The 21,969-nt window shown below is 42.1% G+C and overlaps 1 protein-coding gene across 1 annotated transcript in view; it reads right to left on the bottom strand.

Annotated features, from left to right (window-relative positions):
* SEL1L (SEL1L adaptor subunit of ERAD E3 ubiquitin ligase) overlaps positions 1-21,969 on the bottom strand; it is a 60,516-nt gene that overhangs the window by 20,852 nt on the left and 17,695 nt on the right. Inside the window, exons 4-11 of the mRNA XM_040225982.1 lie at positions 13,692-13,859; positions 12,196-12,301; positions 11,217-11,379; positions 8,662-8,715; positions 8,511-8,570; positions 5,168-5,249; positions 4,667-4,821; positions 1,958-2,014 (exon numbers count right to left, since the gene is read on the bottom strand). Of these exons, the coding sequence (XP_040081916.1) occupies positions 1,958-2,014; positions 4,667-4,821; positions 5,168-5,249; positions 8,511-8,570; positions 8,662-8,715; positions 11,217-11,379; positions 12,196-12,301; positions 13,692-13,859 (845 nt within the window). The remainder of the gene's footprint in view (positions 1-1,957; positions 2,015-4,666; positions 4,822-5,167; positions 5,250-8,510; positions 8,571-8,661; positions 8,716-11,216; positions 11,380-12,195; positions 12,302-13,691; positions 13,860-21,969) is intronic.

Here is a 21,969-nt window from a genome sequence, read left to right as displayed (position 1 = left end):
CTGGCGGAACTTCTGCAAAGCGCCCCTCCCTGATCTTTCTGCTTTCATTGCTGGGGTCACCCAAAGCGACTGCTCTTAAGTCTCAACAGGGTGGACCTTGCAGCTCCTTGAAGCGCTCTAAGGAACAGATCAGACCCTTTATCTCAGCATGGTTGCACCTTTTGCTCACTGTACTCCGGGTACACCAGGGCCATGTTCCTTCCTGCCTGAGGACCTAGACACATCTGTTTTTTTTGGCCTGGGATGACCTTACCTCCAAGGTTCAACTTTAATGTCAACCACATTTCTTCAGAGACAAGTGCTACTTTCCAGTCAGGAACCTACCACTGGACACTTTAAGTCTCCTTTGTAACAATAATCACAATTTACTACACATTTGTTGGTGTGATTGTTTAAAAAAATAACTAATGCTTCTGTTAAACTTGAAGCTCTGCAAAGGTAAGAACCAAAGGTAAGGTCCAGCACTGTATCCTGAATGCCTCGGGGTGATTGGGACAGGCGGTACTACTCAATGCTGGTTGAGTTCACGCCACTATGTATTGGGAATGCCTTCTCTTCTAGGAAATTCATCCCTGTGTAACTGCTTCCCAGGTAGGTAGCATACAGCACCAAGAATATCCCAAAACTTGCTGTATAAAGGAAAGCAGAAAACTCTTAACCAGATTTCTGTTTTTTCACCTGACATTTTTACTCACCAGTTCATTTGGTGTGTTCACTGGCTTAACAACATGAATTTTTAATGTCCGAGAGAGACTGAAAGTTGTTAAAATGCTGGCTGAATAGGAATTTTTAAAAAGCATCAATATCTGGTATAGTTTCAGTAATAAATGCATTTTGTTATGATCTAATTCTTAAAGTTGATGCAATATGGTGTATAAAATAACCTTATTTAGAACATTTAACTGGCATGGCAGAAAAACAGGGTTTCATTAGTAAGCGTCGCCAGGTGCAGGCAATGAGGTGGCAAACAAGGCAGACACAGCCCGTGCTGTTTTAAGCCTCATATTCTAGCAGGAGAAACAATTATACTACATACCTGACTAATTTACAATGACAAAGGCCATAGGGAATACAGACTTTCAGAACTCCTAACTGTGGTACACAACCTGTTCCTGCAGTGGGGTAGGGGTCAGGGGAGATGTTTTAGGGGAAGAGACACTGGACCTGACTTCTGGAGGATGAGTACAAACTGTCAGGTGAAGAAACGAGGTGGGATAATAATATTCACTCTAGACAGAGGAACTGGCCTTCCAGAAGTCCCGAGACCTGAGTAAAGGTCCCTGTGCTTGTGTCTCAGAAAGCAAGGGGCTGGCGAGGGAAACAGTCCAAGGCCTTGGAGGTCACGCTGAAGGTTTTGCTTTCAAGCTATTGGAAATCACAGACCACTCGAAAGAAATTAAAGCAAGGGAACTGCACCATCAGATGCACAGTTTATATCTGCAGTAACCTGTACAAGTTACTGCTTAGGAAATGCAGGCAGGAAATTATTCACGTAAGTGACAGGTGTACTGCGGGCAGAAGGGCAGAGATGAGCAATACACGGGACAAAAAGCAGATAAAAACTGGGGACTGGAAATGGATGTGGCTGCTACAGCTGCACATGCCTAATTTTTCAAAAACTCAACACTGAGGTCTCCTCAGTTCTAGGAAATACTTTCCAGTAGGCGTTTTCAGACATATGTCTATCACATTCCTATAGAAAATCAAGACGTTGTTCTATGCATTTTTGGCAGCACTGACAACTAGTTTTGGAATGAGTAAAACCTTTCCCATCACGGCAAAGTATGACCGTGTTTTTTGTTCTTCAAGTTCCTCAGGGGTTGGATCTCGAAAGCTCATTTGTGATGGTGACTCAATTTCAAAGCTTGATATTGTCACTGACTTTGTGAGAAATACATCTGCAGCAGCATAGCTTGCCACAGTATGAAAAGCTGAGCCCGAAGATCAGGAAGGGTACCTGGTGGTTTTGTTCTACTCCACGGCCTCCGTGCAGGTGCAGTTGTCCCAGACCCACCTGGAAATGAACAGAAAGGAGGCAAGGTTTTGTACATGGTAGCACCTGCATCTGGCCGGTAATTAAATTAGCTCAACAAGAAACATTTGGTCACAAAAAGGGTTCTGTCCATAACACAGAAAATTAAACATTTTTCTTAATTCTTTAAGATGCTATTCTACTTTACTACATTTAAAAAAAATTAATATTTGCTTTTAGTTGCAAAACATCCTTCTGAAAGAGGTGAGAAAAGGCATTTCCACACAAACGAAAGAAAAGTTCAAATCTTTTGAATTACAGGGTGTTCTTCAGGAAGTGAGAAAATTATCCTAGGAAGCTTGGAGATGAGACAAGAAATAAAGAACAACAGAAAGGTAAATCCGTGAAGAATGCTATACTGGATGGACTGTATAAAAGAATAATTATCTTGTGGGGTTCAAAAAATACAGACAACCTCCAAGCAAAGGAGGGTATGAAAGGAGAGAAAAGGAAACACAGAAAAGCAAAATAAAAACAAGATAGATAGAAAATTAAAACCCAAATGTGTCATTAATTACTCTACTTAAAAGACTGTCAGAATAGATTTCTAAAAATGAACAAAACTAGTCATATGATACTTATAAAAAACATACCTTAAACATCAGAAGGTTGAAAGTACAAGACAGAAAAGATATTCCATGTAAATACTAACCGAAAGAAAGGGCAGCTATGTCAGTATTAAGCAAGTCAGTGAGTTAAAGTCACTCAGTCCTGTCTGACTCTTTGCAACACCATGGACTATACAGTCCATGGAATTCTCCAGCCCAGAATACTGGAGTGGGTAGCTTTTCCCTTCTCCAGGGGATTGAAAGCAAAAAATATTTCTGGAGATAAAAAGAGGACATTTCATGATATAAAAGTTAGTTCAACAGAAAGATAACAGTATTCAGTCTATATGCACTCATCATGGATTAAAATATAAAGTCAAACTGACAGAACTAAAAGAACGAGAAATCCACAGAGTGAAAAACTGCAATCACGTCATCTCTGCAATGGACAGAAAAAGCAGACAAACTCAGTAGGGATTCAAAAGAGTTGAATAAAGAATGAAGAAACCTGATTCAATGGACACATACAGAACACTACACCCGACCGCAGAAATTCACATTCTCTTTAGCATACGGACTATTTGCCCAAACTGACCAAGTGATGGGGGCATAAAGCAAGTCTCGAGAAATCCCAAACAAACAGCAAAGAGCATATTCTGACTACAATGGATTAAGAGAGACTCCGTCAACAAAAAAGGCAAATAGAAAGTTCATGTCCAGTCATCCCTTGGTATCCACAGGGAACTGGTTCCAGGACCCCCTCCCCTGCATAGATACCAAAATTCTCAGATACTCAAGTCCCTTGTATAAAATGCGTACAGCTGACACACAACCTCCTATACATGTTAAATCATTTCCAGATTACTTATAAAATTTAATGTAAATGCTATGCAAATAGCTGTGAATACTATGTAAATAGCTGCCAATGTGTAACAATTTCAAGTTTGCTTTTTGGAACTTTCTGGAAAAAAAAAAGTTTTTTTGACTATTTTTGATCCATGGTTAGTTGAATCTGTGGATGCAAAACCTGCAATATACAGAGGGCTGACTGTATATGGAAATGAAGCAATTCATTTCTAAATTATATAGGAGTGAAAAAAAAAAGAATATCAGAGCTAAATATGATGAAAACATGATAGAGGTAGAATGTATTTATATCAGATATCAAGTTCTATAAAGCTGTGAAAATTTGAGATGAGATTTGCATAAGACATGTATTATGCATGTGTGTAATAATGCTGTGTGTATTATTATTTGTAATAGCCCAAATCTGGGAAGAATAAAATGGATAAATTGTGATAGATTCATACAACGAAATACTACATAGCAATGCAAATCAATGAATTATAGCTATGCGAAAACACATGGATTGATTTCACAAACAATACTGAACAAAAGAAGCTGATACCAAAAAAATGCCGTAAGACTTTTTCTTTTTTTACATAAGATTCAAAACCTGGCCAAACTAACCTACAGTGTTAGCTTCTATTAGTCTTAAAATTAATCAGAAAAGTATCTATTGCTCATCCCTATATGTTTCTAAATCAGAAAGAACTGTCAACTTAAAAAAGATGGATGGTGAAGTTCTCTTTTTTAACATCATCTAAACAACCCATGACACAACAAATCACACATGATACTTCGATGTATGCCACACAGTTTACATTAAACAGGCCTACTTCGGTCCCTGACCTTGAGAAAATTATAGTCTAAGATAAGCAAAGGAAACGAACGGTAAATAGCTCTGAAGAGCATCTGAAATTACAAGTGTGCCAGAGACTCTGTTTAGAGAAAGTGACAGTTCTTATCTTGGTGACTCTAGTAAGAGCCTTCATCATCACTGTCGTGTTGCTCCATTGGAGCAATAGTTTCCAACCGCGGAGCACACTGGAGTCACCTGGCCAGCTTTTAAGGCAGCATCAATGCCTGGGTCACAACCCAGACGAATCCAAATGGAAGATCTGGAGAGTAAATGGGACTCGTTTATAGCTAATAGCTCCGTGAAACCGTTATGGCTCCGAGCGCTTGCCCCCAGAGGCTGTCACACACAGGCCCGTGACCTTGCACGAGACCCTGAAACACGTACCTGGGCTTGCACGTCCCCCTTTTCAGCTAAGAACTGGTAATACTGAATCAAGTCTTCCTCAAGCATTCCGCTGTTCATTCCTGGGTTTTCGACCTCATCAGGCAGCCGTATTCTCTGCACCACTGAGCCTCCCGTCAGCGAGATATCACTAGCAACTGAAACAGGGACAAAGCAACACGGGATGAAAGTCAGAGGGGTGGTCCCACAGTGAGAAGTACCCTTCCAGCCCCAAGTGCCAACAGACACTGTGTTAAAGGAATTTTTTCTGTTGTGGTCTATGGAGTATGAAACAGTCATCTCAATGAAATTCAGTTTCTTTCCCACACAATATTAAGAAGTGGAATCCAAAGCAAATTTTTAAAAAGTCCTTCCTAATCAACTAGTGTAAAGACGATTCCACTTGAGCGAGCCACTCACAGTATTTCAAGTAGTACAATAGATTTAAAATTAAGTCTGTTTTTCTTTTTTTTTGGTAACGTAAAAGGCAAAAAAAACAAGTACCGTGATTGGCCACAAGACGATAATGAGTCAGTGCGGATTCACAGCTCTGGAGGACCCCGATGCCAGCCCAGTATCGGTAACCCTGTAATAAATACACCCTCAGTGAGAAGAGGGCAGTTTCACCTTCTTCAGTGGCACTCTAGCGGGAACAGATACAGCTAACCATGTGCAGAGGGGAACGGCACGGTCCTTTGATACAAACACACGGCCACCTCATTCATCCTGAGTGTCACATGTGGAGGTAACTTATTCAGCAACTTTTAACAATCAGACTACAGCTAAGACCTGGGAAACAGATACTAAAGTTCTGAGAGCAATCAAAACAGATGCCATCCACTTTCTACATGCAGTGTGTGCCCGTTTACCTATACGAGAAAATTACCTAGGCTCTTGCTTTTAGATGAGATTTCAATCTTACTTTAGACACAATTTTAACAAAAATCGATTAATCTTCCAAAGCATTAATAACTCTTAAAGAAGCAACCAACTAGCAATCTAGGGAAGACAAGAAACTACTAGAGACAGGCATAGCAGTACCAGGAATAAATGACTTCAGAATAAGGGAAAGACAGCTAATTATAAGAGAACAGAGCTCTCTGGAGTCACACAGACTCACATAACTTCACCAACTTTAACAGTCCTCAAGGCAGAAGTGTACAATAACATGTGTAATAATACTTAATGTTCTTAGTCTGTAGCCCTTATTTAAGAATATTGGTAAACAGCTTTAAAATGAGATTTCTGTCAAAAATATTTCATGTTTTCTGCAAATTCATCTAAGAACAACGTTTCAATGACTGTGGGAGCAATAAACATTTTTGGAGATGAGACGAACAAATGAAAAAACTTCAAAGTTAGTCAGGAATGTTTCAGAAAGTTAGAGCCACACTCTCATAGTTCACGTACCGGAAAACAGTTTACCTCTGTAAGAGGACCAAGCCCAAGCTCCCTGGTGTGCCGTCCAGCCCTTTACACGACCCCTGTCTGCCTGTCCTGGTGATGATCTACCTGGCATTCCCTTCTCCGCCAACTGCTGCTTCCTTCTTCAGAAGGATCTCCCTAACTCCCTCTGCTTCCCATGCCGGCATGGGCTGGGGCCTGTCAGTGATTCTTGATGCTCCCATGCTGCACTGTAACGGTCTCCCTACTCATGTCCCCCTCTCGAGAGTAAACGCTTGCTGTAGGCTGGTGTTAGATCTTATTGTACTAGAATCCCAATGACAAGTATTCAGTGTTTTAGAATACACAGAGGGAAAATTATCCAGGATCTGCCCAGCTGGCCGGAAAACCAGATTTTTCTTCTTTGTTAAGATAGTCCTATCAGTGACCAGGCAGGCCTATTGACCCCTTCCAGATTTTGGACCGGTTTCTCTGCTTTTGGTCTTATTTCTGCTCAGTCTGTTCTTTTTATTTCTGCAAGAACTTAACACCTTCATTTGGAACATAGTAATATGGGCCAGGGGCTTCCCTCATAGCTCAGTTGGTAAAAAAAAATCTGCCTACAATGCAGGAGACATGGGTTCAATTCCTTGGTTGGCAAAATGCCCTGGAGAAGGAAATGACAACCCACTCCAATATTCTTGTCCGGAGAATCCAATGGGCAGAAGAGTCTGGTGGGCTACTATCCAGTTCAGTTCAGTTCAGCCGCTCAGTCGTGTCCGATTCTTTGCAACCCCATGAATCGCAGCATGCCAGGCCTCCCTGTTCATCACCATCTCCCAGAGTTCACTCAGACTCATGTCCATCGAGTCCGTGATGCCATCCAGCCATCTCATCCTCTGTCGTCCCTTTCTCCTCCTGCCCCGAATCCCTCCCAGCATCAGAGTCTTTTCCAATGAGTCAACTCTTCGCATGAGGTGGCCAAAGTACTGGAGTTTCAGCTTCAGCATCATTCCTTCCAAAGAAATCCCAGGGTTGATCTCCTTCAGAATGGACTGGTTGGATCTCCTTGCAGTCCAAGGGACTCTTAAGAGTCTTCTCCAACACCACAGTTCAAAAGCATCAATTCTTGGCGCTCAGCCTTCTTCACAGTCCAACTCTCACATCCATACATGACCACTGGAAAAACCATAGCCTTGACTAGACGGACCTTAGGCGGCAAAGTAATGTCTCTGCTTTCGAATATGCTATCTAGGTTGGTCATAACTTTTCTTCCAAGGAGTAAGTGTCTTTTAATTTCATGGCTGCAATCACCATCTGCAGTGATTTTGGAGCCCCCCAAAATAAAGTCTGCCACTGTTTCCACTGTTTCCCCATCTATTTCCCATGAAGTGATGGGACCAGATGCCATGATCTTCGTTTTCTGAATGTTGAGCTTTAAGCCAAATTTTTTGCTCTCCTCTTTCACTTTCATCAAGAGGCTTTTTAGTTCCTCTTCACTTTCTGCCATAAGGGTGGTGTCATCTGCATATCTGAGGTTATTGATATTTCTCCCGGCAATCTTGATTCCAGCTTGTGTTTCTTCCAGTCCAGCGTTTCTCATGATGTACTCTGCATAGAAGTTAAATAAGCAGGGTGACAATATACAGCCTTGACGTACTCCTTTTCCTATTTGGAACCAGTCTGTTGTTCCATGTCCTGTTCTAACTGTTGCTTCCTGACCTGCATACAGATTTCTCAAGAGGCAGGTTAGGTGGTCTGGTATTCCCATCTCTTTCAGAATTTTCCAGGTTATTGTGATCCACACAGTCAAAGGCTTTGGCATAGTCAATAAAGCAGAAAGGCTACTGTCCATGGGGTCACAAAAGTCGGCATGAGTTAGTGACTAAACTACCACCACCACCAATATGGGCCAAAGGTCACATGACTCTCTTAAAGTCAATTTATAAAGTAGAAGGCAGATTAAACACCTCAGCAGAAAAGAACGTGGAGGTCAGATGCTATATTTTACCACTAAGCCATTTAAATATTCAGCGCTGTCAGTTAACACATAAGAGATACTCTGTAGTAAACTTTATAGGACACTGGCTCTTTGTATAGTTAGTCCATCATCAATTTAAACATAAAACCTGCCATAATCCAATCTAAAAAATGATACTGACAAACAATTCCAACTTAGAGAAAATTGGGAAAAGAGTCATTTATCAGATTCTTATTTTAAGGGCAATCAGCCAAACGAATCATTTTAATGAAAAATCGTGGACTCTACCAATTTTCATCCACATGCAGACTCACCTGCTATATCCAGTAACAAGAATCTGAAGGACATTCAAGTGAATAGTGGGTCTTAATAAATATAAGTGAACTGTAATCATGAAAGCTAGAGAAGTGGTGGTCACCTGCAATGATTAACGTTATCGCAATTGTTAGCAGTTTTATTACCTTCCATTTAAATCTTACTTACCAAAACCATGTGGGCTATCAGGTTGCCCCCAAGAGCTCCAAAAGTGTAATAAACAAGGGCCTGTGAAAGAACAAAAGATGCTTAACTGAACATGGGCACACAGAGACCCAATTCACACTGTAGTATACAACAAAGTTTTAACAAGTGTTACCTTTGCCTGACTTGAATTAACACCAAGTCCAGAAGCATAGAGAAAGCCAAGAGCCTGAAACAAAATGATAAAAGTCTTGAGTGTAAGTTTACCTAAGGCAGACAGTTTATGAACCATGAGAAGATGCAAGGGTCTTTAAATGCTAAAAGATGTGAAAGCTGCAAATATGCACAACTGTGGAATTAAAAAGCCTCAGAAATGCATTCAAGGTTTTACAAATTATACAATGAAATGTAAGTTTAAACAAGTAAAAAAATTTAGCTTGAAGATTAAAGACAATTTAAGAAAACCAAAGCTGAACACACTTAAATATGACTTTTACTTGGTTCTTGGGGAACAGCTACTATGAAAACAAAATGTCTCCTATATCATTACATTAAAATATTATCTATTGGACTTCCCTGGTGATACAGTGGATAAGAATCCGCCTGCCAATGCAAGAGACACGGGTTTCATCCCTGGTCTGGGAAGATTCCACATGCCACGGAGCAACTAAGCCCGATAGCCTAGAGCCTGTGCTCGAAACAAGAGGGGCCACCGCAATGAGAAGCCCAAGCTCAGTGGAACTGGAGAAGCCTGTGTGTGGCAATGAAGACCCAGCACTGTCATAAATTTAAAAAACAAAATTTTCTTTCAATATATTATCTATGTAGAGGGTGGTACACAATGATAATGGGTGAGTGTAAGTTGTTCACTTGTGTCTGACTCTTTGCGACCCCATGGACTATACAGTTCATGGGATTCAGGCCAGAATACTGGAGTGGGGAGCCTTTCCCTCCTCCAGGGGATCTTCCCAATCCAGGGATCGAACCCAGGTCTCCCACACTCCAGGTGGATTCCTTACCAGCTGAGCCACCAGGGAAGCCCGATAATGGGTAAGGGATTACTAAAATCACTATCCTAGGAACAAAAAGAGGCAGCAGGGGCTAAACTGAAGGGGCGAAGGGGGAAAGGTCACTTCCCCTTTCTAGAGCATACACAACTTCTTAAAAACAAAACAAAACAAAGAAACCAGTCAAGCAAACAATGCACTGGTAAGGCTCTGCCTTCTGCTCTCTGAGGATCATCCTTGACGACATGAAGGCATAAGCTGAAGTTGTAAAGGCAGGTGCTATTCTCATCCAAATCCACGAGCTCTTCTGTACTGCCCAGTCTCCCTTGAAGTTAGGGAGGGCCACTGCGTCAGATGTGACCAGAGGGGATGCAAGCCAGTTTCAGGCCTGGCCCTTGAAAACGTCCCGGGCTCCTCCAGTCCCCCCTTCTCCCCACACGATGGCTTGGAAGCCCTGTGTTCTGGCTGGAGGACAGCTACATGATGGAAGCAGCCTGGATCCCGAGCCACCATCTGAACAGTGGCTCAGGCAGGAGCACTGCACGGGACCCAACGCGAGCAAGAGACAGTGCCTCGTTGTGTGAAGCCACTGTGATTCCGCTGCTTTGTTTCATCAGCGAGCATTACTTACAGTGGACAGAGTGCTTTGCAAGTGTGAAAAAGCACTGTGGTACTGTAAGGTTCTATTATTAAAAAGAAAAGAGGTCTTAAAAGTAAGGCCATTTCTCAGAATAGAATGTGTCTGAAGATGAAGAATGTATGTGTGTGTATATTATCATATGTGAAACAGATCACCAGTCCAGGTTCGATGCATGATACAGGGTGCTCAGGGCCAGTGCACTAGGATGACCCTGAGGGATGGGGCGGGGAGGGAGGTGGGAGGGGGGTTCAGCGTGGGGGACACATGTACACCCGGGACGGATTCATGTCAATGTATGGCAAAAACCACCACAATATTGTAATTAGCCTCCAATTAAAATAAATGAAAAAAAAAAAAAAAAAAAAAAGAATGTATGTGTGAATTTAACCTAAACTCATTTAGAAGGGGGAAAAAGCCTTGAAAACAAAGGGGAGCAATTAACACATAACCTGTTTATAAACCAAAACCAAGACTATCTAAGAGTTGCAGACTGGTTACCAGTCCTATAGAAAACAACGGTAACGATGCCTATTATTATTTATATAGCCTGAAAACAGACTTCCTCTGTGACCAGAAGTTTTATCTTTAAGCAAATCCCACATCTTTGCTAAATCTTTATTCCTGAAGGCATTTTTTTTTAAAGTGGGAAAAATACCTTTATAAATAGGACAAAAGACCCAGAAACCATAAAAAAGATGAATAAACTAAACTACATAAAACTGCTTATTTTACATGAAAATACATAAACAAAATGAAAAGACAGTGTAAAGCATACAGATAAACAGGTGGGTGCAGAGGTACTCAGGGCAAGTCCGGTAAGGTTCCTAACCACAGGAGCGCCCGTCCCCACAGAGCTGGGTGCAAATACAATTTTGGCAAGATGCAATTGCAAAAATGCCTTAATGACTATAAATGTTCTCAAACGAAGAAAAAAGACTGTCCAAGAAGACTGGTAAAATAATCTGCCACAAAATTAACATTTACAGTCTTACTTGTTAAAGGAAGTCAGGGCAATGAGAGTATCAGGCTATTAAAATAAAGCAGCACCGCGTGCAAAGAGATCTCCATAGAGAGTACACTCACAGTTTGTCCCTTTGGAGAACCTTCCTCAGTCAGCTTCTCAAACATCTCTTTTGCTGCTTGGATATTCTGTGTCAAGTAATCACCAAACAAAAGAGCATAGGATACTCTCTCCAGCGCCTTGGTGTGGTTCATGCTTGCTGCCTTCTGAAGATACCGATAAGCTCTTTAAACACAAGTAATGAAAAAACAAATTAGCAACATTTTGGAATTACCATTAAAATGTGTTTTCAAGATCTACTAAAATGTAGCTTAATTTCCTTACTGTACAGAACCCTTTTGATATTTTTACTAAAGCAGTGTCACTTACAAAACATTCTGGCTACTTTCGTTTTTACCTAGGATACCAGTTCTGTTGTTAGAGTATCTTGGAATTCTAATTACACTAACAGTAATCCTAAAAAGTTCTATTAAGAAATAGAACTTTTGCAATGTCACAACAGTAATAATATGGTCTCCAGTAAAAAAATCCAATGATGACCACTACAACTGTCTTTAAAATCTCTGCACAGACTATAGCAAAAGTCAGCTGAAATTCAGGGGACATAAAATGTTAGAGGACAATCACTTGTTTTATGTTCCTTCATTTCTAAATTCTAGACTTTGTCTGTAAGAAAATTACAAAGCAAAAACAAAAAACCCCAGAAAACATCTGACAACAATTCCTTTTGTTTTATGTCACTTTGAATTCTGAACAGTAATGTGTTCTTGGCACTGAGAAATGACTGCAGCTTAACCATCTCCTGTCATTTGCTCGCGGTTCATTCTTAGGACTGGTATTTATGACCTGTTTATCCCAACAAGCTAAAATCTGATAAAAGTAATGTCCCTAATGTCCATACATATCATATTAAGTTTTCTTATAATGCAACTTAGGAAATCTTTTTATTTCTGGCAGTACGTTCCATTTAAAAAGCACTCAGCTATTATCTCAGCAAGGGCCTAGCTTAAAGGAAGGATGGAGTGGGCTTGTGCAACCTACTCTCTTTTTTGGCTTTTCTTGTTGCTTCCATTGAGGATTTTCATCCCGGTCTGGTACATCATTTCCGCTTCCTGCATTTGCCGTCTTTTTGCAGCCTCTTCTTCAGCTGAAATCAAAATGTCAGTTGCATTTACATGGATAATTCTGCACCAATTACTTGTCAGACATCAGAACATATTCCTTCTCTTGGGTGGGCATGCAAACACAATTCATGATTGTTCACCATTTCAAAATCTGACTCTATTAGATACATGGTTTTAAGTATGGCCTTTATCTGATAAAAGACAGGACTCAGGGAAACAAAACTCGTTGAAATCACTTTCTTTCAGAGAAAGCACTCTCAGTCTGCTTTTGGAGGTACTTTTCTGCTAGTAATTCTAACTTTGTATTCACTTTAACTAAAATTTCACAAGGAGCTTATGATTATATATGCCAAGGTCAGCTAAAACTAGGACAGGAAAAATCAGTCAGAAAAATATCATTATTGTCAAAGAACACTTCCGCCTCACCTGAAATGCTGTATATTTTTACAAGGAAAAAGTATTTGACTAATTATGCTAAAAAGTTAATAAAAAAATTTGATTTTTATTAACTATAGATCCCAACTTAATGTTCAAGTTGTCTATTTTTTCCTATACATTAACATTAATACAACCCTGAAAATTACAGAATTATCATAAATTTTGCAAAAGTTATTTTGCTATTGTAATATAGCATTTTAACAGAAATCTGTAACTCATCAAATGACAGATGTATGAATATTTCATTAGGACTAATATTTATAGAAACAGAAGTGAGCTGTTTTTACAATATAAAAAAAATCTGATGTATTAAACTGGAGCATTTAATCATATTGGCCTACCTCCAAAGATGAACCATATAAGATGTCATATTCTAGGAGAGCCTAAATATTCTACCAGAGCCATTATTCTGAAAATGTCATCTGGTATCAACTAGATGTGTTCAAGGTTTTCTGTTGCTCCTTATCTTCAGCAAGTTTTTCCTGAAAATACAGCTTGCCTTTAGAAGTCAGCCCCTTTGTACTGACATGAACATTTAGGACAGTTAAATAGACTGTATTTGTCAAATGTTAACTTAGCACAGTGCATTTCACTCAAGGATTCAGAAAAGGAATTCTGTTTTCCTTTTAACCACTATTAAATAACCTTTACTATAATGTTGTTTCCTTTGTTGCCAAAAAAACGTTTCACGTTAATTAATTCAGTAGCCTGCCTGAGAGTCTTCAGAACAACCTATGTACACCCTGGAAAACCACCTCGACATAAGGCACACGTGTGACAAGCTGCCGGGTGATGGCCTGGAAGTGGGGACACGGCCCGCTTCCTGTGCTGACGTCCAGGCTTTAAGGGACAGCCACAGCATCAGTGCTGGCCGCTTCTCGGCGAGGGAGAACACAGACAGCTACCAAAAGGCCTCTGAGCTGCTGGCCAAGACGCCGCACGATGTGGACCTGCCTTCTGCTGAACGACACTCACTCTCACAGAAGCCCCACTTCTCGTCCGCCTTGTAGTCGTAGGTGGTGGCACACCACAGTCTGCCGTCCTCCCTCCCGTCCGAGGTGCACTCGTCGTATTCCTTATCCAGGAACAGGAAAGGGAAGTGGCAGGGCTCCCCGTGCGCTGTGCCTTCAATGGCGGTCAGAGCTGGAAAGGCAAGGAAAACATGGAAGCACGGGCAGCACCTCTGCTATTCGTGGCTTAACACTGAAGATTTCAGCTATGAGAACCCAGAGAGACAGACGCGTGATTTGTAATGGGGAACATAAAAGAGCCAGCGCTGATTCTGTTCGAGGACGACGAGAAGGTCAGTCAACTTAGTGAGCGTGGCTAGCTACCTAGCTCTACATCTAGGTTAGAGTTCTGACGGTCTTGAGATAACAACCTTAGAAGGTCAAAAGTCTACTGAGAACAGCCGCTCAACTAGTGAGCAAAGAATAAAGCAAACACAACTGAATCAATGCCACTGCTCAGCACAACTCTTTTTTTCCCCCATCTGAATGCTGTAAGTCAGTTTCTTCTATAATACAAAGTTACACAGTGAAACTGCTCCCCCAGGCCAAGTTAATCACTCACATACTCCTCTGTGATCCCACAGCATTTTATTAGAGGACTTATCATTGGCTCTGAGCTTCTTTCTTCACCATACTCTGGCTCTCATTAGACTCTGAACTTGTTAAGGGAGAAACCGTATCTCTAATTTGTTCTCTAAGTTCTTTCCACGTATCTCCCAGGCGCTGGGAATTATGCCAGGGGCTGGAAACGAGGTGGAGCAGAGGTCTCCGCTATGGAGAACCTGCTGCCTTACCAGGAAGGGAGACATTAAACGAATGTACAACCGATGTTTCGGAGAGGAAAGCCTCCCCGTCAGTAACTGAAATTTACAGTGAACCTCAAGGGTGTCCAGGAGGAGGTGGCGGACGGAATGCTCCAGGATGGGGTGGGGAGAAGCACTGCAGGCCAGGGGAAAAGTGTGTGTTAAGAATCAAATGAAAGAGAGCAAGGTGCGTAAGAGAAAATCAAGTTCATCGTCTCAGAACACATAGAGTGAGTATCACAGGGGAGAAGAGAAAAAGCCAGAGGAGCACCAAGAAGCCAGACTAGAGAGGTCCTGACAAACCTTACTAAGGAATTCAGATTTCATTCTGAGGACAATGGAGACTCAAGAGTTTAAAGAAGGAGTGACATGCTCGTCCTTACACTTTCGAGAGTGGACAATGGAATGCCAGGCTGGAGGCCAAGTGACCAGTTAAAGGCTGTGACAATGGTCTAATCGAGGGGTGATGACATCCTCAAGAGGACAATGGAATGAAAACAGCGGACGCACTCAAGTGATGCTAAGGAAACAGAGATGGTCCTACTTACTGACTAGGTGTGCAGATGAGAGCAGAACGAGGCCAAGGGAGGCGCCCAGGCTCCGAGGCTGCAGGATGAGTGTGGGCTGCAGGATGAGTGTGGGCTGTCCCTACCAGGACGGAGCACACTAAGGGAGGAGCAGGTGACCGGGCAGGGATGGATGGATCAGGAGAGAGGCTGATTAAGCTCTGCTCCTGCTACGTTCAAGGCAGCTAAGCAAAACAAGCGAAGATATCTCAGACACCTTCTCAGCTGTAAACCCGCAATAAAAAAGGCCTCTAGTTCACAGATAAATTTCAATGTGAAAGTGTGCATAAGAATGCCAAGTGAGAAATGTAAGAGCATCCCAAAGGGCTAGGCCTGAGCCTGGTCTCCAACCACACTCGATGAGTGAGTACATACATGTCAGCGTCCACTGGTTTGCTTTTACATGGAGAATTTATTTAAGCAGCCAAGCTTAGTAAGCAACAGTATAGGTTCTGGAGTCAGAACACTCAATTCAAACTCTACTGATTATTACCTGTGCACTTTGAGTAAGTCATTTAATCTCTCTCCTTATTCATAAAAGTATTTGCAGACAACTTCCTAATCTACAAACAGGGACAGCCGTTCTTGCCACATAAAGTTACTCGCAAAGACGAACCGACACAGTACACATAAGGGACTCCTCATGGTGCCTGCCACTTAAGGTGATGAGTCTAACAGATGGCACATCTGTTATTATTACTGGCATGTCTGCTCTGAAAGGCTAGAAAATGTACGCTCCTTCTTTCCAATGTAAAGAAGACTACATCCTAAGGCTAATTTGAAAATTAGTTTCAGTAAGTTATGAAAAGCAAATGAATTTCTAACAGTTTATACCAGATAAAAGTCACTCACCATCCTGGTAATTACTGACCAGGGGCAGTAACTTCTTCTTTGATCTGTCCACTTTTTAAGAAATGATCTTTAATTCAACCTATAAGCAAAGCATCCTTTATCAACAGCCTCAGAGGGGTCACTATCACTGTAGAACCTGAAAAAGGTACTCCTATGCACTGCCAATGGGGTCAAATCTGCTTTAGAAAGACACTATTTGTATAACTGCAGTTTGTAAACTTGAATTTCAAACATCCAATGGTTTAATGAATATTCAATTTTTTCCTATGAAAACTGAAATTTCTGTTTTAAAGGCAAATAGCTTGTCATAAGAATTCTAGTTTGCCAAAACTTGTGCTTTTTAAGAGGTTCAAATATATGACAGGATTCTTTCATGTGATGGAGTGATATACCAGGAAAGAAACTAAAGAGAAGCCAAAGGCAATACAAGATTTTAATCCGCTACTGAGTCGGCATTAACTTAAGCTGGAAGAGCACCAGGGTGCACCTGCTTCCTCAGTTGGGCTAAACTGAAAAATCCTCGTCAAATTATACACTGGTCAAGTAATGTGATTATAAGTAAGTTAATAGAAAGAAAATCTGTATTTCTCAGTTATCTTCTCCAAGCAAAGTCACCATAGGGAAACTGCTATTACCTTTAAAACTTGTTTTAAAGTCTTCCAAAAGTTACTGACTGGGGCTTGCTAGTTTCAAGTCAATTATCTCAGGTATTCCTTACACTAGGGTTAATTTCAGTTAATTTTCTTTCCATGGAGAAATTCTCTAAGAATTTCAAAGCTATTATTTTAAAAACAGCCATGAAAACAGTACTAGTTTTAAAAACAATGGTAATCACTGCTCTGGCATATGGAGGCTGACTGATTACGCAATCGGAGTTAATGAGAGCCAGCAATCAAATCTGACACTCAAAAGGGAAAAATGTGCCACTAAGTCAATTCTGAACCTTCATGCAAAAATGACATAGCATCACAATTTATTTAGACTGTGGGAGTAAGATATTAAGCTTATGGTATTTGAGAACTTATAATGATGAACAGAACACTTTATATTTAAACTGGTAGAAATACGCTCTCTCAAAGTCAATTAAAATCATTTAGGAAAGCTAGAAAGGTTTCTCCCCCCTCCCTAAAAAAACCTACCCTACCTGAACATGTAATCCTTCAGCGCTGGCCAGAATATAGGTAAATGGCAGGAACGTAAATTTCATACTATTGGCAGGGGTGTAGAGGGACATTTAGTAACATCTGTTAGAAGTGAAAAGTTCCATACACCTTTAGATCGGATTTTTTCAACTGTGGGATATTTACTTATAGAAATGTTCTCAAACGTTCTCTCATACAGAGAGGTATGTCCAAGGAGGGTTTGCACATCATCATTATTTTAAAAACATAAACCCCAAAAGAACTCAGAGGTAAGGAAGAGAGGGTTGGTTAAATCAACTACAGTGCAGCTGTTACAGATATACTGGGCATCCACACCGACGGATTCAAAGGTTGCTGCAGACTAGTGGAGACACAGTAGAAGATGAAAGCTGAGTCCTTGGGGCAACCTTCTATTTCAACATCAGACAGATTCTGAGGAACGGCAGCCAAGTGAAGAAAAGGGTCCTCAGAGAAAGGAAAAAAGCAAAAACTCTTGAGGAGCCAGGAAGATAAGGACCAAGGACTGCCCAGGTCTTCAGCCATCAGGATGTGCCTGGAGGGGCGTGGACTTAATGGTCTGGCGGGGGACCGGGGCCTCACTCCACTCAGTCTCGAGAGCGGAAAGAGAGGAATTGAACTCAGTGGACAGAGACCCCTTTTCCAAGCAAGACTGCTATGGCGGCGAGGGGAGAAGTGAGGTGGCCGCTGGAGTGGCGCTGGGGGGTCAGGGCTTGGTTCTCTGACGTTCAGATATTACAGTATGTTTGAATGTTGGTGCAGACAGAGAATGTGACTGCCACTCAGTGAACAAAGAACTCTGTCTGCCCAGAGGTCCCCAGCCACCGCAGCTGTCCCAGCCCCAACAGCGCACCCCGAGGGGACCCAGGGTGGGGACCCGCAGGACACTGGCTCTGTCCGGTACCAGGCGCACCGCAGGGATCATCTCAACGAGCCCAAACTCCTGCATCTTCTCAAACACAGAAAAGCACTAAAACCATTACCTTGGCAAGTCCAACTTTTGTGATTACCTGCATTCCCCGCCCCACCCCCAACAAAAACTCCTATATATCTCGGCTCTGCCCTTGCCTCTTCAGAGCAGTTCTTCAGAGCGACCTGAGAGGCTGTCTCCCATGCTGTAGCCCTCAGCAAGGTCCCTGAATAAAGTATTATTTGCAATCTGTAGGTTGCACGTTTTTCTTCGGTTGACAATTAACAAGAGAAAACAAACGTGGCTAGAATTTTGCTACTGGTCCTGAATGAAAAACCCTGGAATAATTATATCTTTTCCTCATTTTCATTTTTCAATTCAAAACAAAAGCATCAACTTCTTGATTCACACAAATAAAGGCAACTGTTCTGGCTCTGCAAATTTCCTCATTTTTAGAGCATTTACGCTATTAAAGTGGGCTTCCCTGATAGCTCAGTTGGTAAAGAATCTGCCTGCAATGTAGGAGACCTGGTTCAATTCCTGGGTCGGGAAGATCTGCTGGAGAAGGGATAGGCTACCCACTCCAGTATTCTTGGGCGTTCCTGTGGCTCAGCTGGTAGAATCTGCCTGCAATGAGGGAGACCTGGGTTTGATCCCTGGGTTGGGAAGATCCCCTGGAGAAGGGAAAGGCTATCCACTCCAGTATTCTGGCCTGGAGAATCCCATGGACTGTATAAGCCAGGGGTAGCAAAGAGCCAAACACAACTAAGCAACTTTCACTTTCACGCTATTAAAAGTAGTACAAACAAAACATGGATACAGATGATTTAAAGCAAGCATACTTGAGATAAAGCAAATGATATAGGCCGCATATTTACTGTTGACTGAGAAATATGGTATATTAATCTTCTAAGGAAAAGAACAATTTTATGTTAGTTGCTACAAGAAGACTGCTTTCATCCAAGGTTGAAAATTGCTAACTACAGTTGAGAAATTACATGTTAATGAAAGGAGGACAGATACATACACACACTATACCAAGATTAAGGACTAAGATGATTTTTCAGAAGAAAAATGAAATGCAGTCAGATGGAGAATGAACAAAACATGAAAACTACTACTTAAAAGAAGATAAAGAAGCAAGTACTGGCCCATGCGCCCAGAGGAAAGGGACAAACTTCAAGACACTTAGGTGACAGGAACTGTCAGAAGCCATGCAGAGTGAAACCTGCTAAGGAAAACTGCTACTGAAGGACAGCGAGGGACTCCCCTGGGGGTCCAAGGGTTACGAATCCACCATCCAGTGCAGGGTACCCGGGTTCAATCCCTGGTTGGGGAACTAAGCTGTGAGGCAACTAAGATGTGGTATAGCCAAAAAAAAAAAAGGAACAGTGAGTTTCACTAAATAATGACTGTAAAGGTACTTGAGTTTCAAAAGCACTGGTGGGGTGCTATTTCATAGGATGGTCTCCCAGGGGAGTTTCCTTCCACAAATAATTTGCTGGACAATAGAACAAAGAAACAACGATGACAAAAGAAATCTTTAAAGTCAGACCTGTTGAGGGTCACGACCCGTTTCCTTAACCATCTACACATATTCTGTTTAGTCTTAGAGTACTAAGTTAAGGTTTGTTTATTCCTTGCCACCCTCTTGCACGTGATGATGAAGCAAAGATGCGATCCTGTTACTTAGTCAACTTTCATACTCCAGAACCCATAAGCATGTTTAGTAAGTTTCAACACTACACTGTTCAAAACAGAGAAAGATGCTGGTTATTTCTTTTTTCTTTTTGTTTTTTAAACTATTAGGATAGCGTGTTTATTGCAAAAAAAGATGATTCAAGCAATGGGAAAGTATACAAACTTAAAAGAAAAATCACACTTTAGTTACCACTGAAAACTACCTTTTTCTCCAAAGGTAGTGACTGTTACTAGAAAAGAGATTCATTTCTCAAGTGCAAACATGTTGAGGGGAAATGGCTTTCTTTCAAATAAGGGACCTGTGATGGTTAATGGTGCTTCCCTGGTGGCTCAGATGATTAAAGAATCTGCCTGCTGCTGCTAAGTCGCTTCAGTCGTGTCTGACTCTGTGCGACCCCATAGACGGCAGCCCACCAGGCTCCCCTCTCCCTGGGATTCTTCAGGCAAGAACAATGGAGTGGGTTGCCATTTCCAATGCATGAAAGTGAACAGTGAAAGTGAAGTTGCTCAATCGTGTCCGACTCTTCGTGACCCCATGGACTGCAGGCTACCAGGCTCCTCTGTCTATGGGATTTGCCAGGCAAGAGTACTAGAGTGGGGTGCCATCGCTTTCTCCGAAGAATCTGCCTACAGTGCTTTAATTCTGTGAATAAACTTGGCTAGGCCACAGCGTTTCAGGTGTCTGGTCAAACTCTATGCTAGGTTTTTATGATGGTGTTTTTGGATGAGATTAACACTTAAATCAGTGGATTTATGTGAGTAAAGCAGATTACCCTCCACAATGTGGGTGGGCCTAACAGAAGACGGGCAAGAAGGAATTCTGCTAGCAGAGAGCCTTCAGTTCTAATTCTCTGAAGAACCCTGACCAATACAGGATCATACTAGGTGAATTATTTACAACATGGCATTTTCATTTACCACTGATGTTCCCTCCAGTGGCAGCCAGTGCAAACTGGCTAGTAATTCTTAACACCTTCCTCACGGCTACAGTTTTTCCAGTAGTCAAGTATGGATGTGAGAGTTAGACCATAAAGAAGGCTTAGTGCTGAAGAATTGTGGTTTTGAACTGTGGTGCTGGAGAAGACTCTTGAGAGTCCCTTGGACAGCAAGGAGATCAAACCAGTCCATCCTAAAGGAGATCAACCCTGAATATTCATTGGAAGGACTGATGCTGAAGTTCTAATACTCTGGCCATCTCTGCAAAGAGGGGACTTGTTGGGAAAGATCTTGATGCTGAGGAAGACTGAGGGCAAGAGGAGAAGCAGGCGACAGAGGATGAGATGGCTGGACGGCATCACTGACTCAATGGACATGAGTTTGAATAAGCTCCGGGAGTTGGTGATGGACAGGGAGGCCTGGCGTGCTAGTCCTTGGGGTTGCAAAGAGACAGACACAACTTAGTGACTAAACAACTCACTTCTGTAGAGCGAGGGATGGGACAGGTCAAGTGGTAAGTTCTGACATTTCCTCTAGTGACTTCTGAAGGGGGCTCCTGCTCCTTGGATGCAGGCACCACACCTTCCTAAGGACCTGGGACCTGGAGGTCCAACCATCACCAGCGTGATCACTTGGGACAGACATGACCATGAAGTCAGCTCATGGAACAGGAGAGAAAGGAGCTGGAGTCCTTGATGGCATGAGTCCTGAACCACCTTCTCTATGGAGTTCTGATTACGTGAGTCAAAGAAACTTCTGCTCCAGCCAGGGTTTGGTGGATTTTCTGTTATTTGCCAACAAAACACATCCCTTTTAAAATGACCGTGAGTGTTTGGTAACGGGAATACCACAGTGTAAATCATTTTCTCTCTTAGTGGCCTTTTATTCACTCATTTTCAACAAATGTTTATTACCGATATGCAGAAAACAGGTAACACAGCAGGCATGACTATCGTCCTTTGAGAGCCTGCCCTTGGCTGGCATCTGGGGACTCAAGACGTGGGGAGGGTTCCTGCCACCCCAGTGACTCACTGGGCCTAAACTGCTTGTACAAACAACGTGGCTGATGCTCAACATCTGTGTTCCTTCTGGGAATCTGTAATTTCGGGGGATGCCAGGCAGACAGTGATCACATGATTAGTCTCCACTAAAAGCTCCAGGCGCTGGGTTGCTAATGAGTTTCCCTGGCAGATGACATTGCACACAAGTGTCACCTGTGCTAGGGGAATTAGTGAGACCTTCCCTGGTGGCTCAGCTGGTAAAGAATCTGCCTGTAGTGCGGGAGACCTGGGTTCGATCCCTGGGTTGGGAAGAT

Source organism: Oryx dammah, unplaced genomic scaffold (assembly GCF_014754425.2).
Source record: "Oryx dammah isolate SB20612 unplaced genomic scaffold, SCBI_Odam_1.1 HiC_scaffold_26, whole genome shotgun sequence".
NCBI lineage: Eukaryota > Metazoa > Chordata > Mammalia > Artiodactyla > Bovidae > Oryx > Oryx dammah.
Note: the sequence above shows the minus strand (reverse complement) of the source record. Positions and strands in the feature narration are given on the sequence as shown.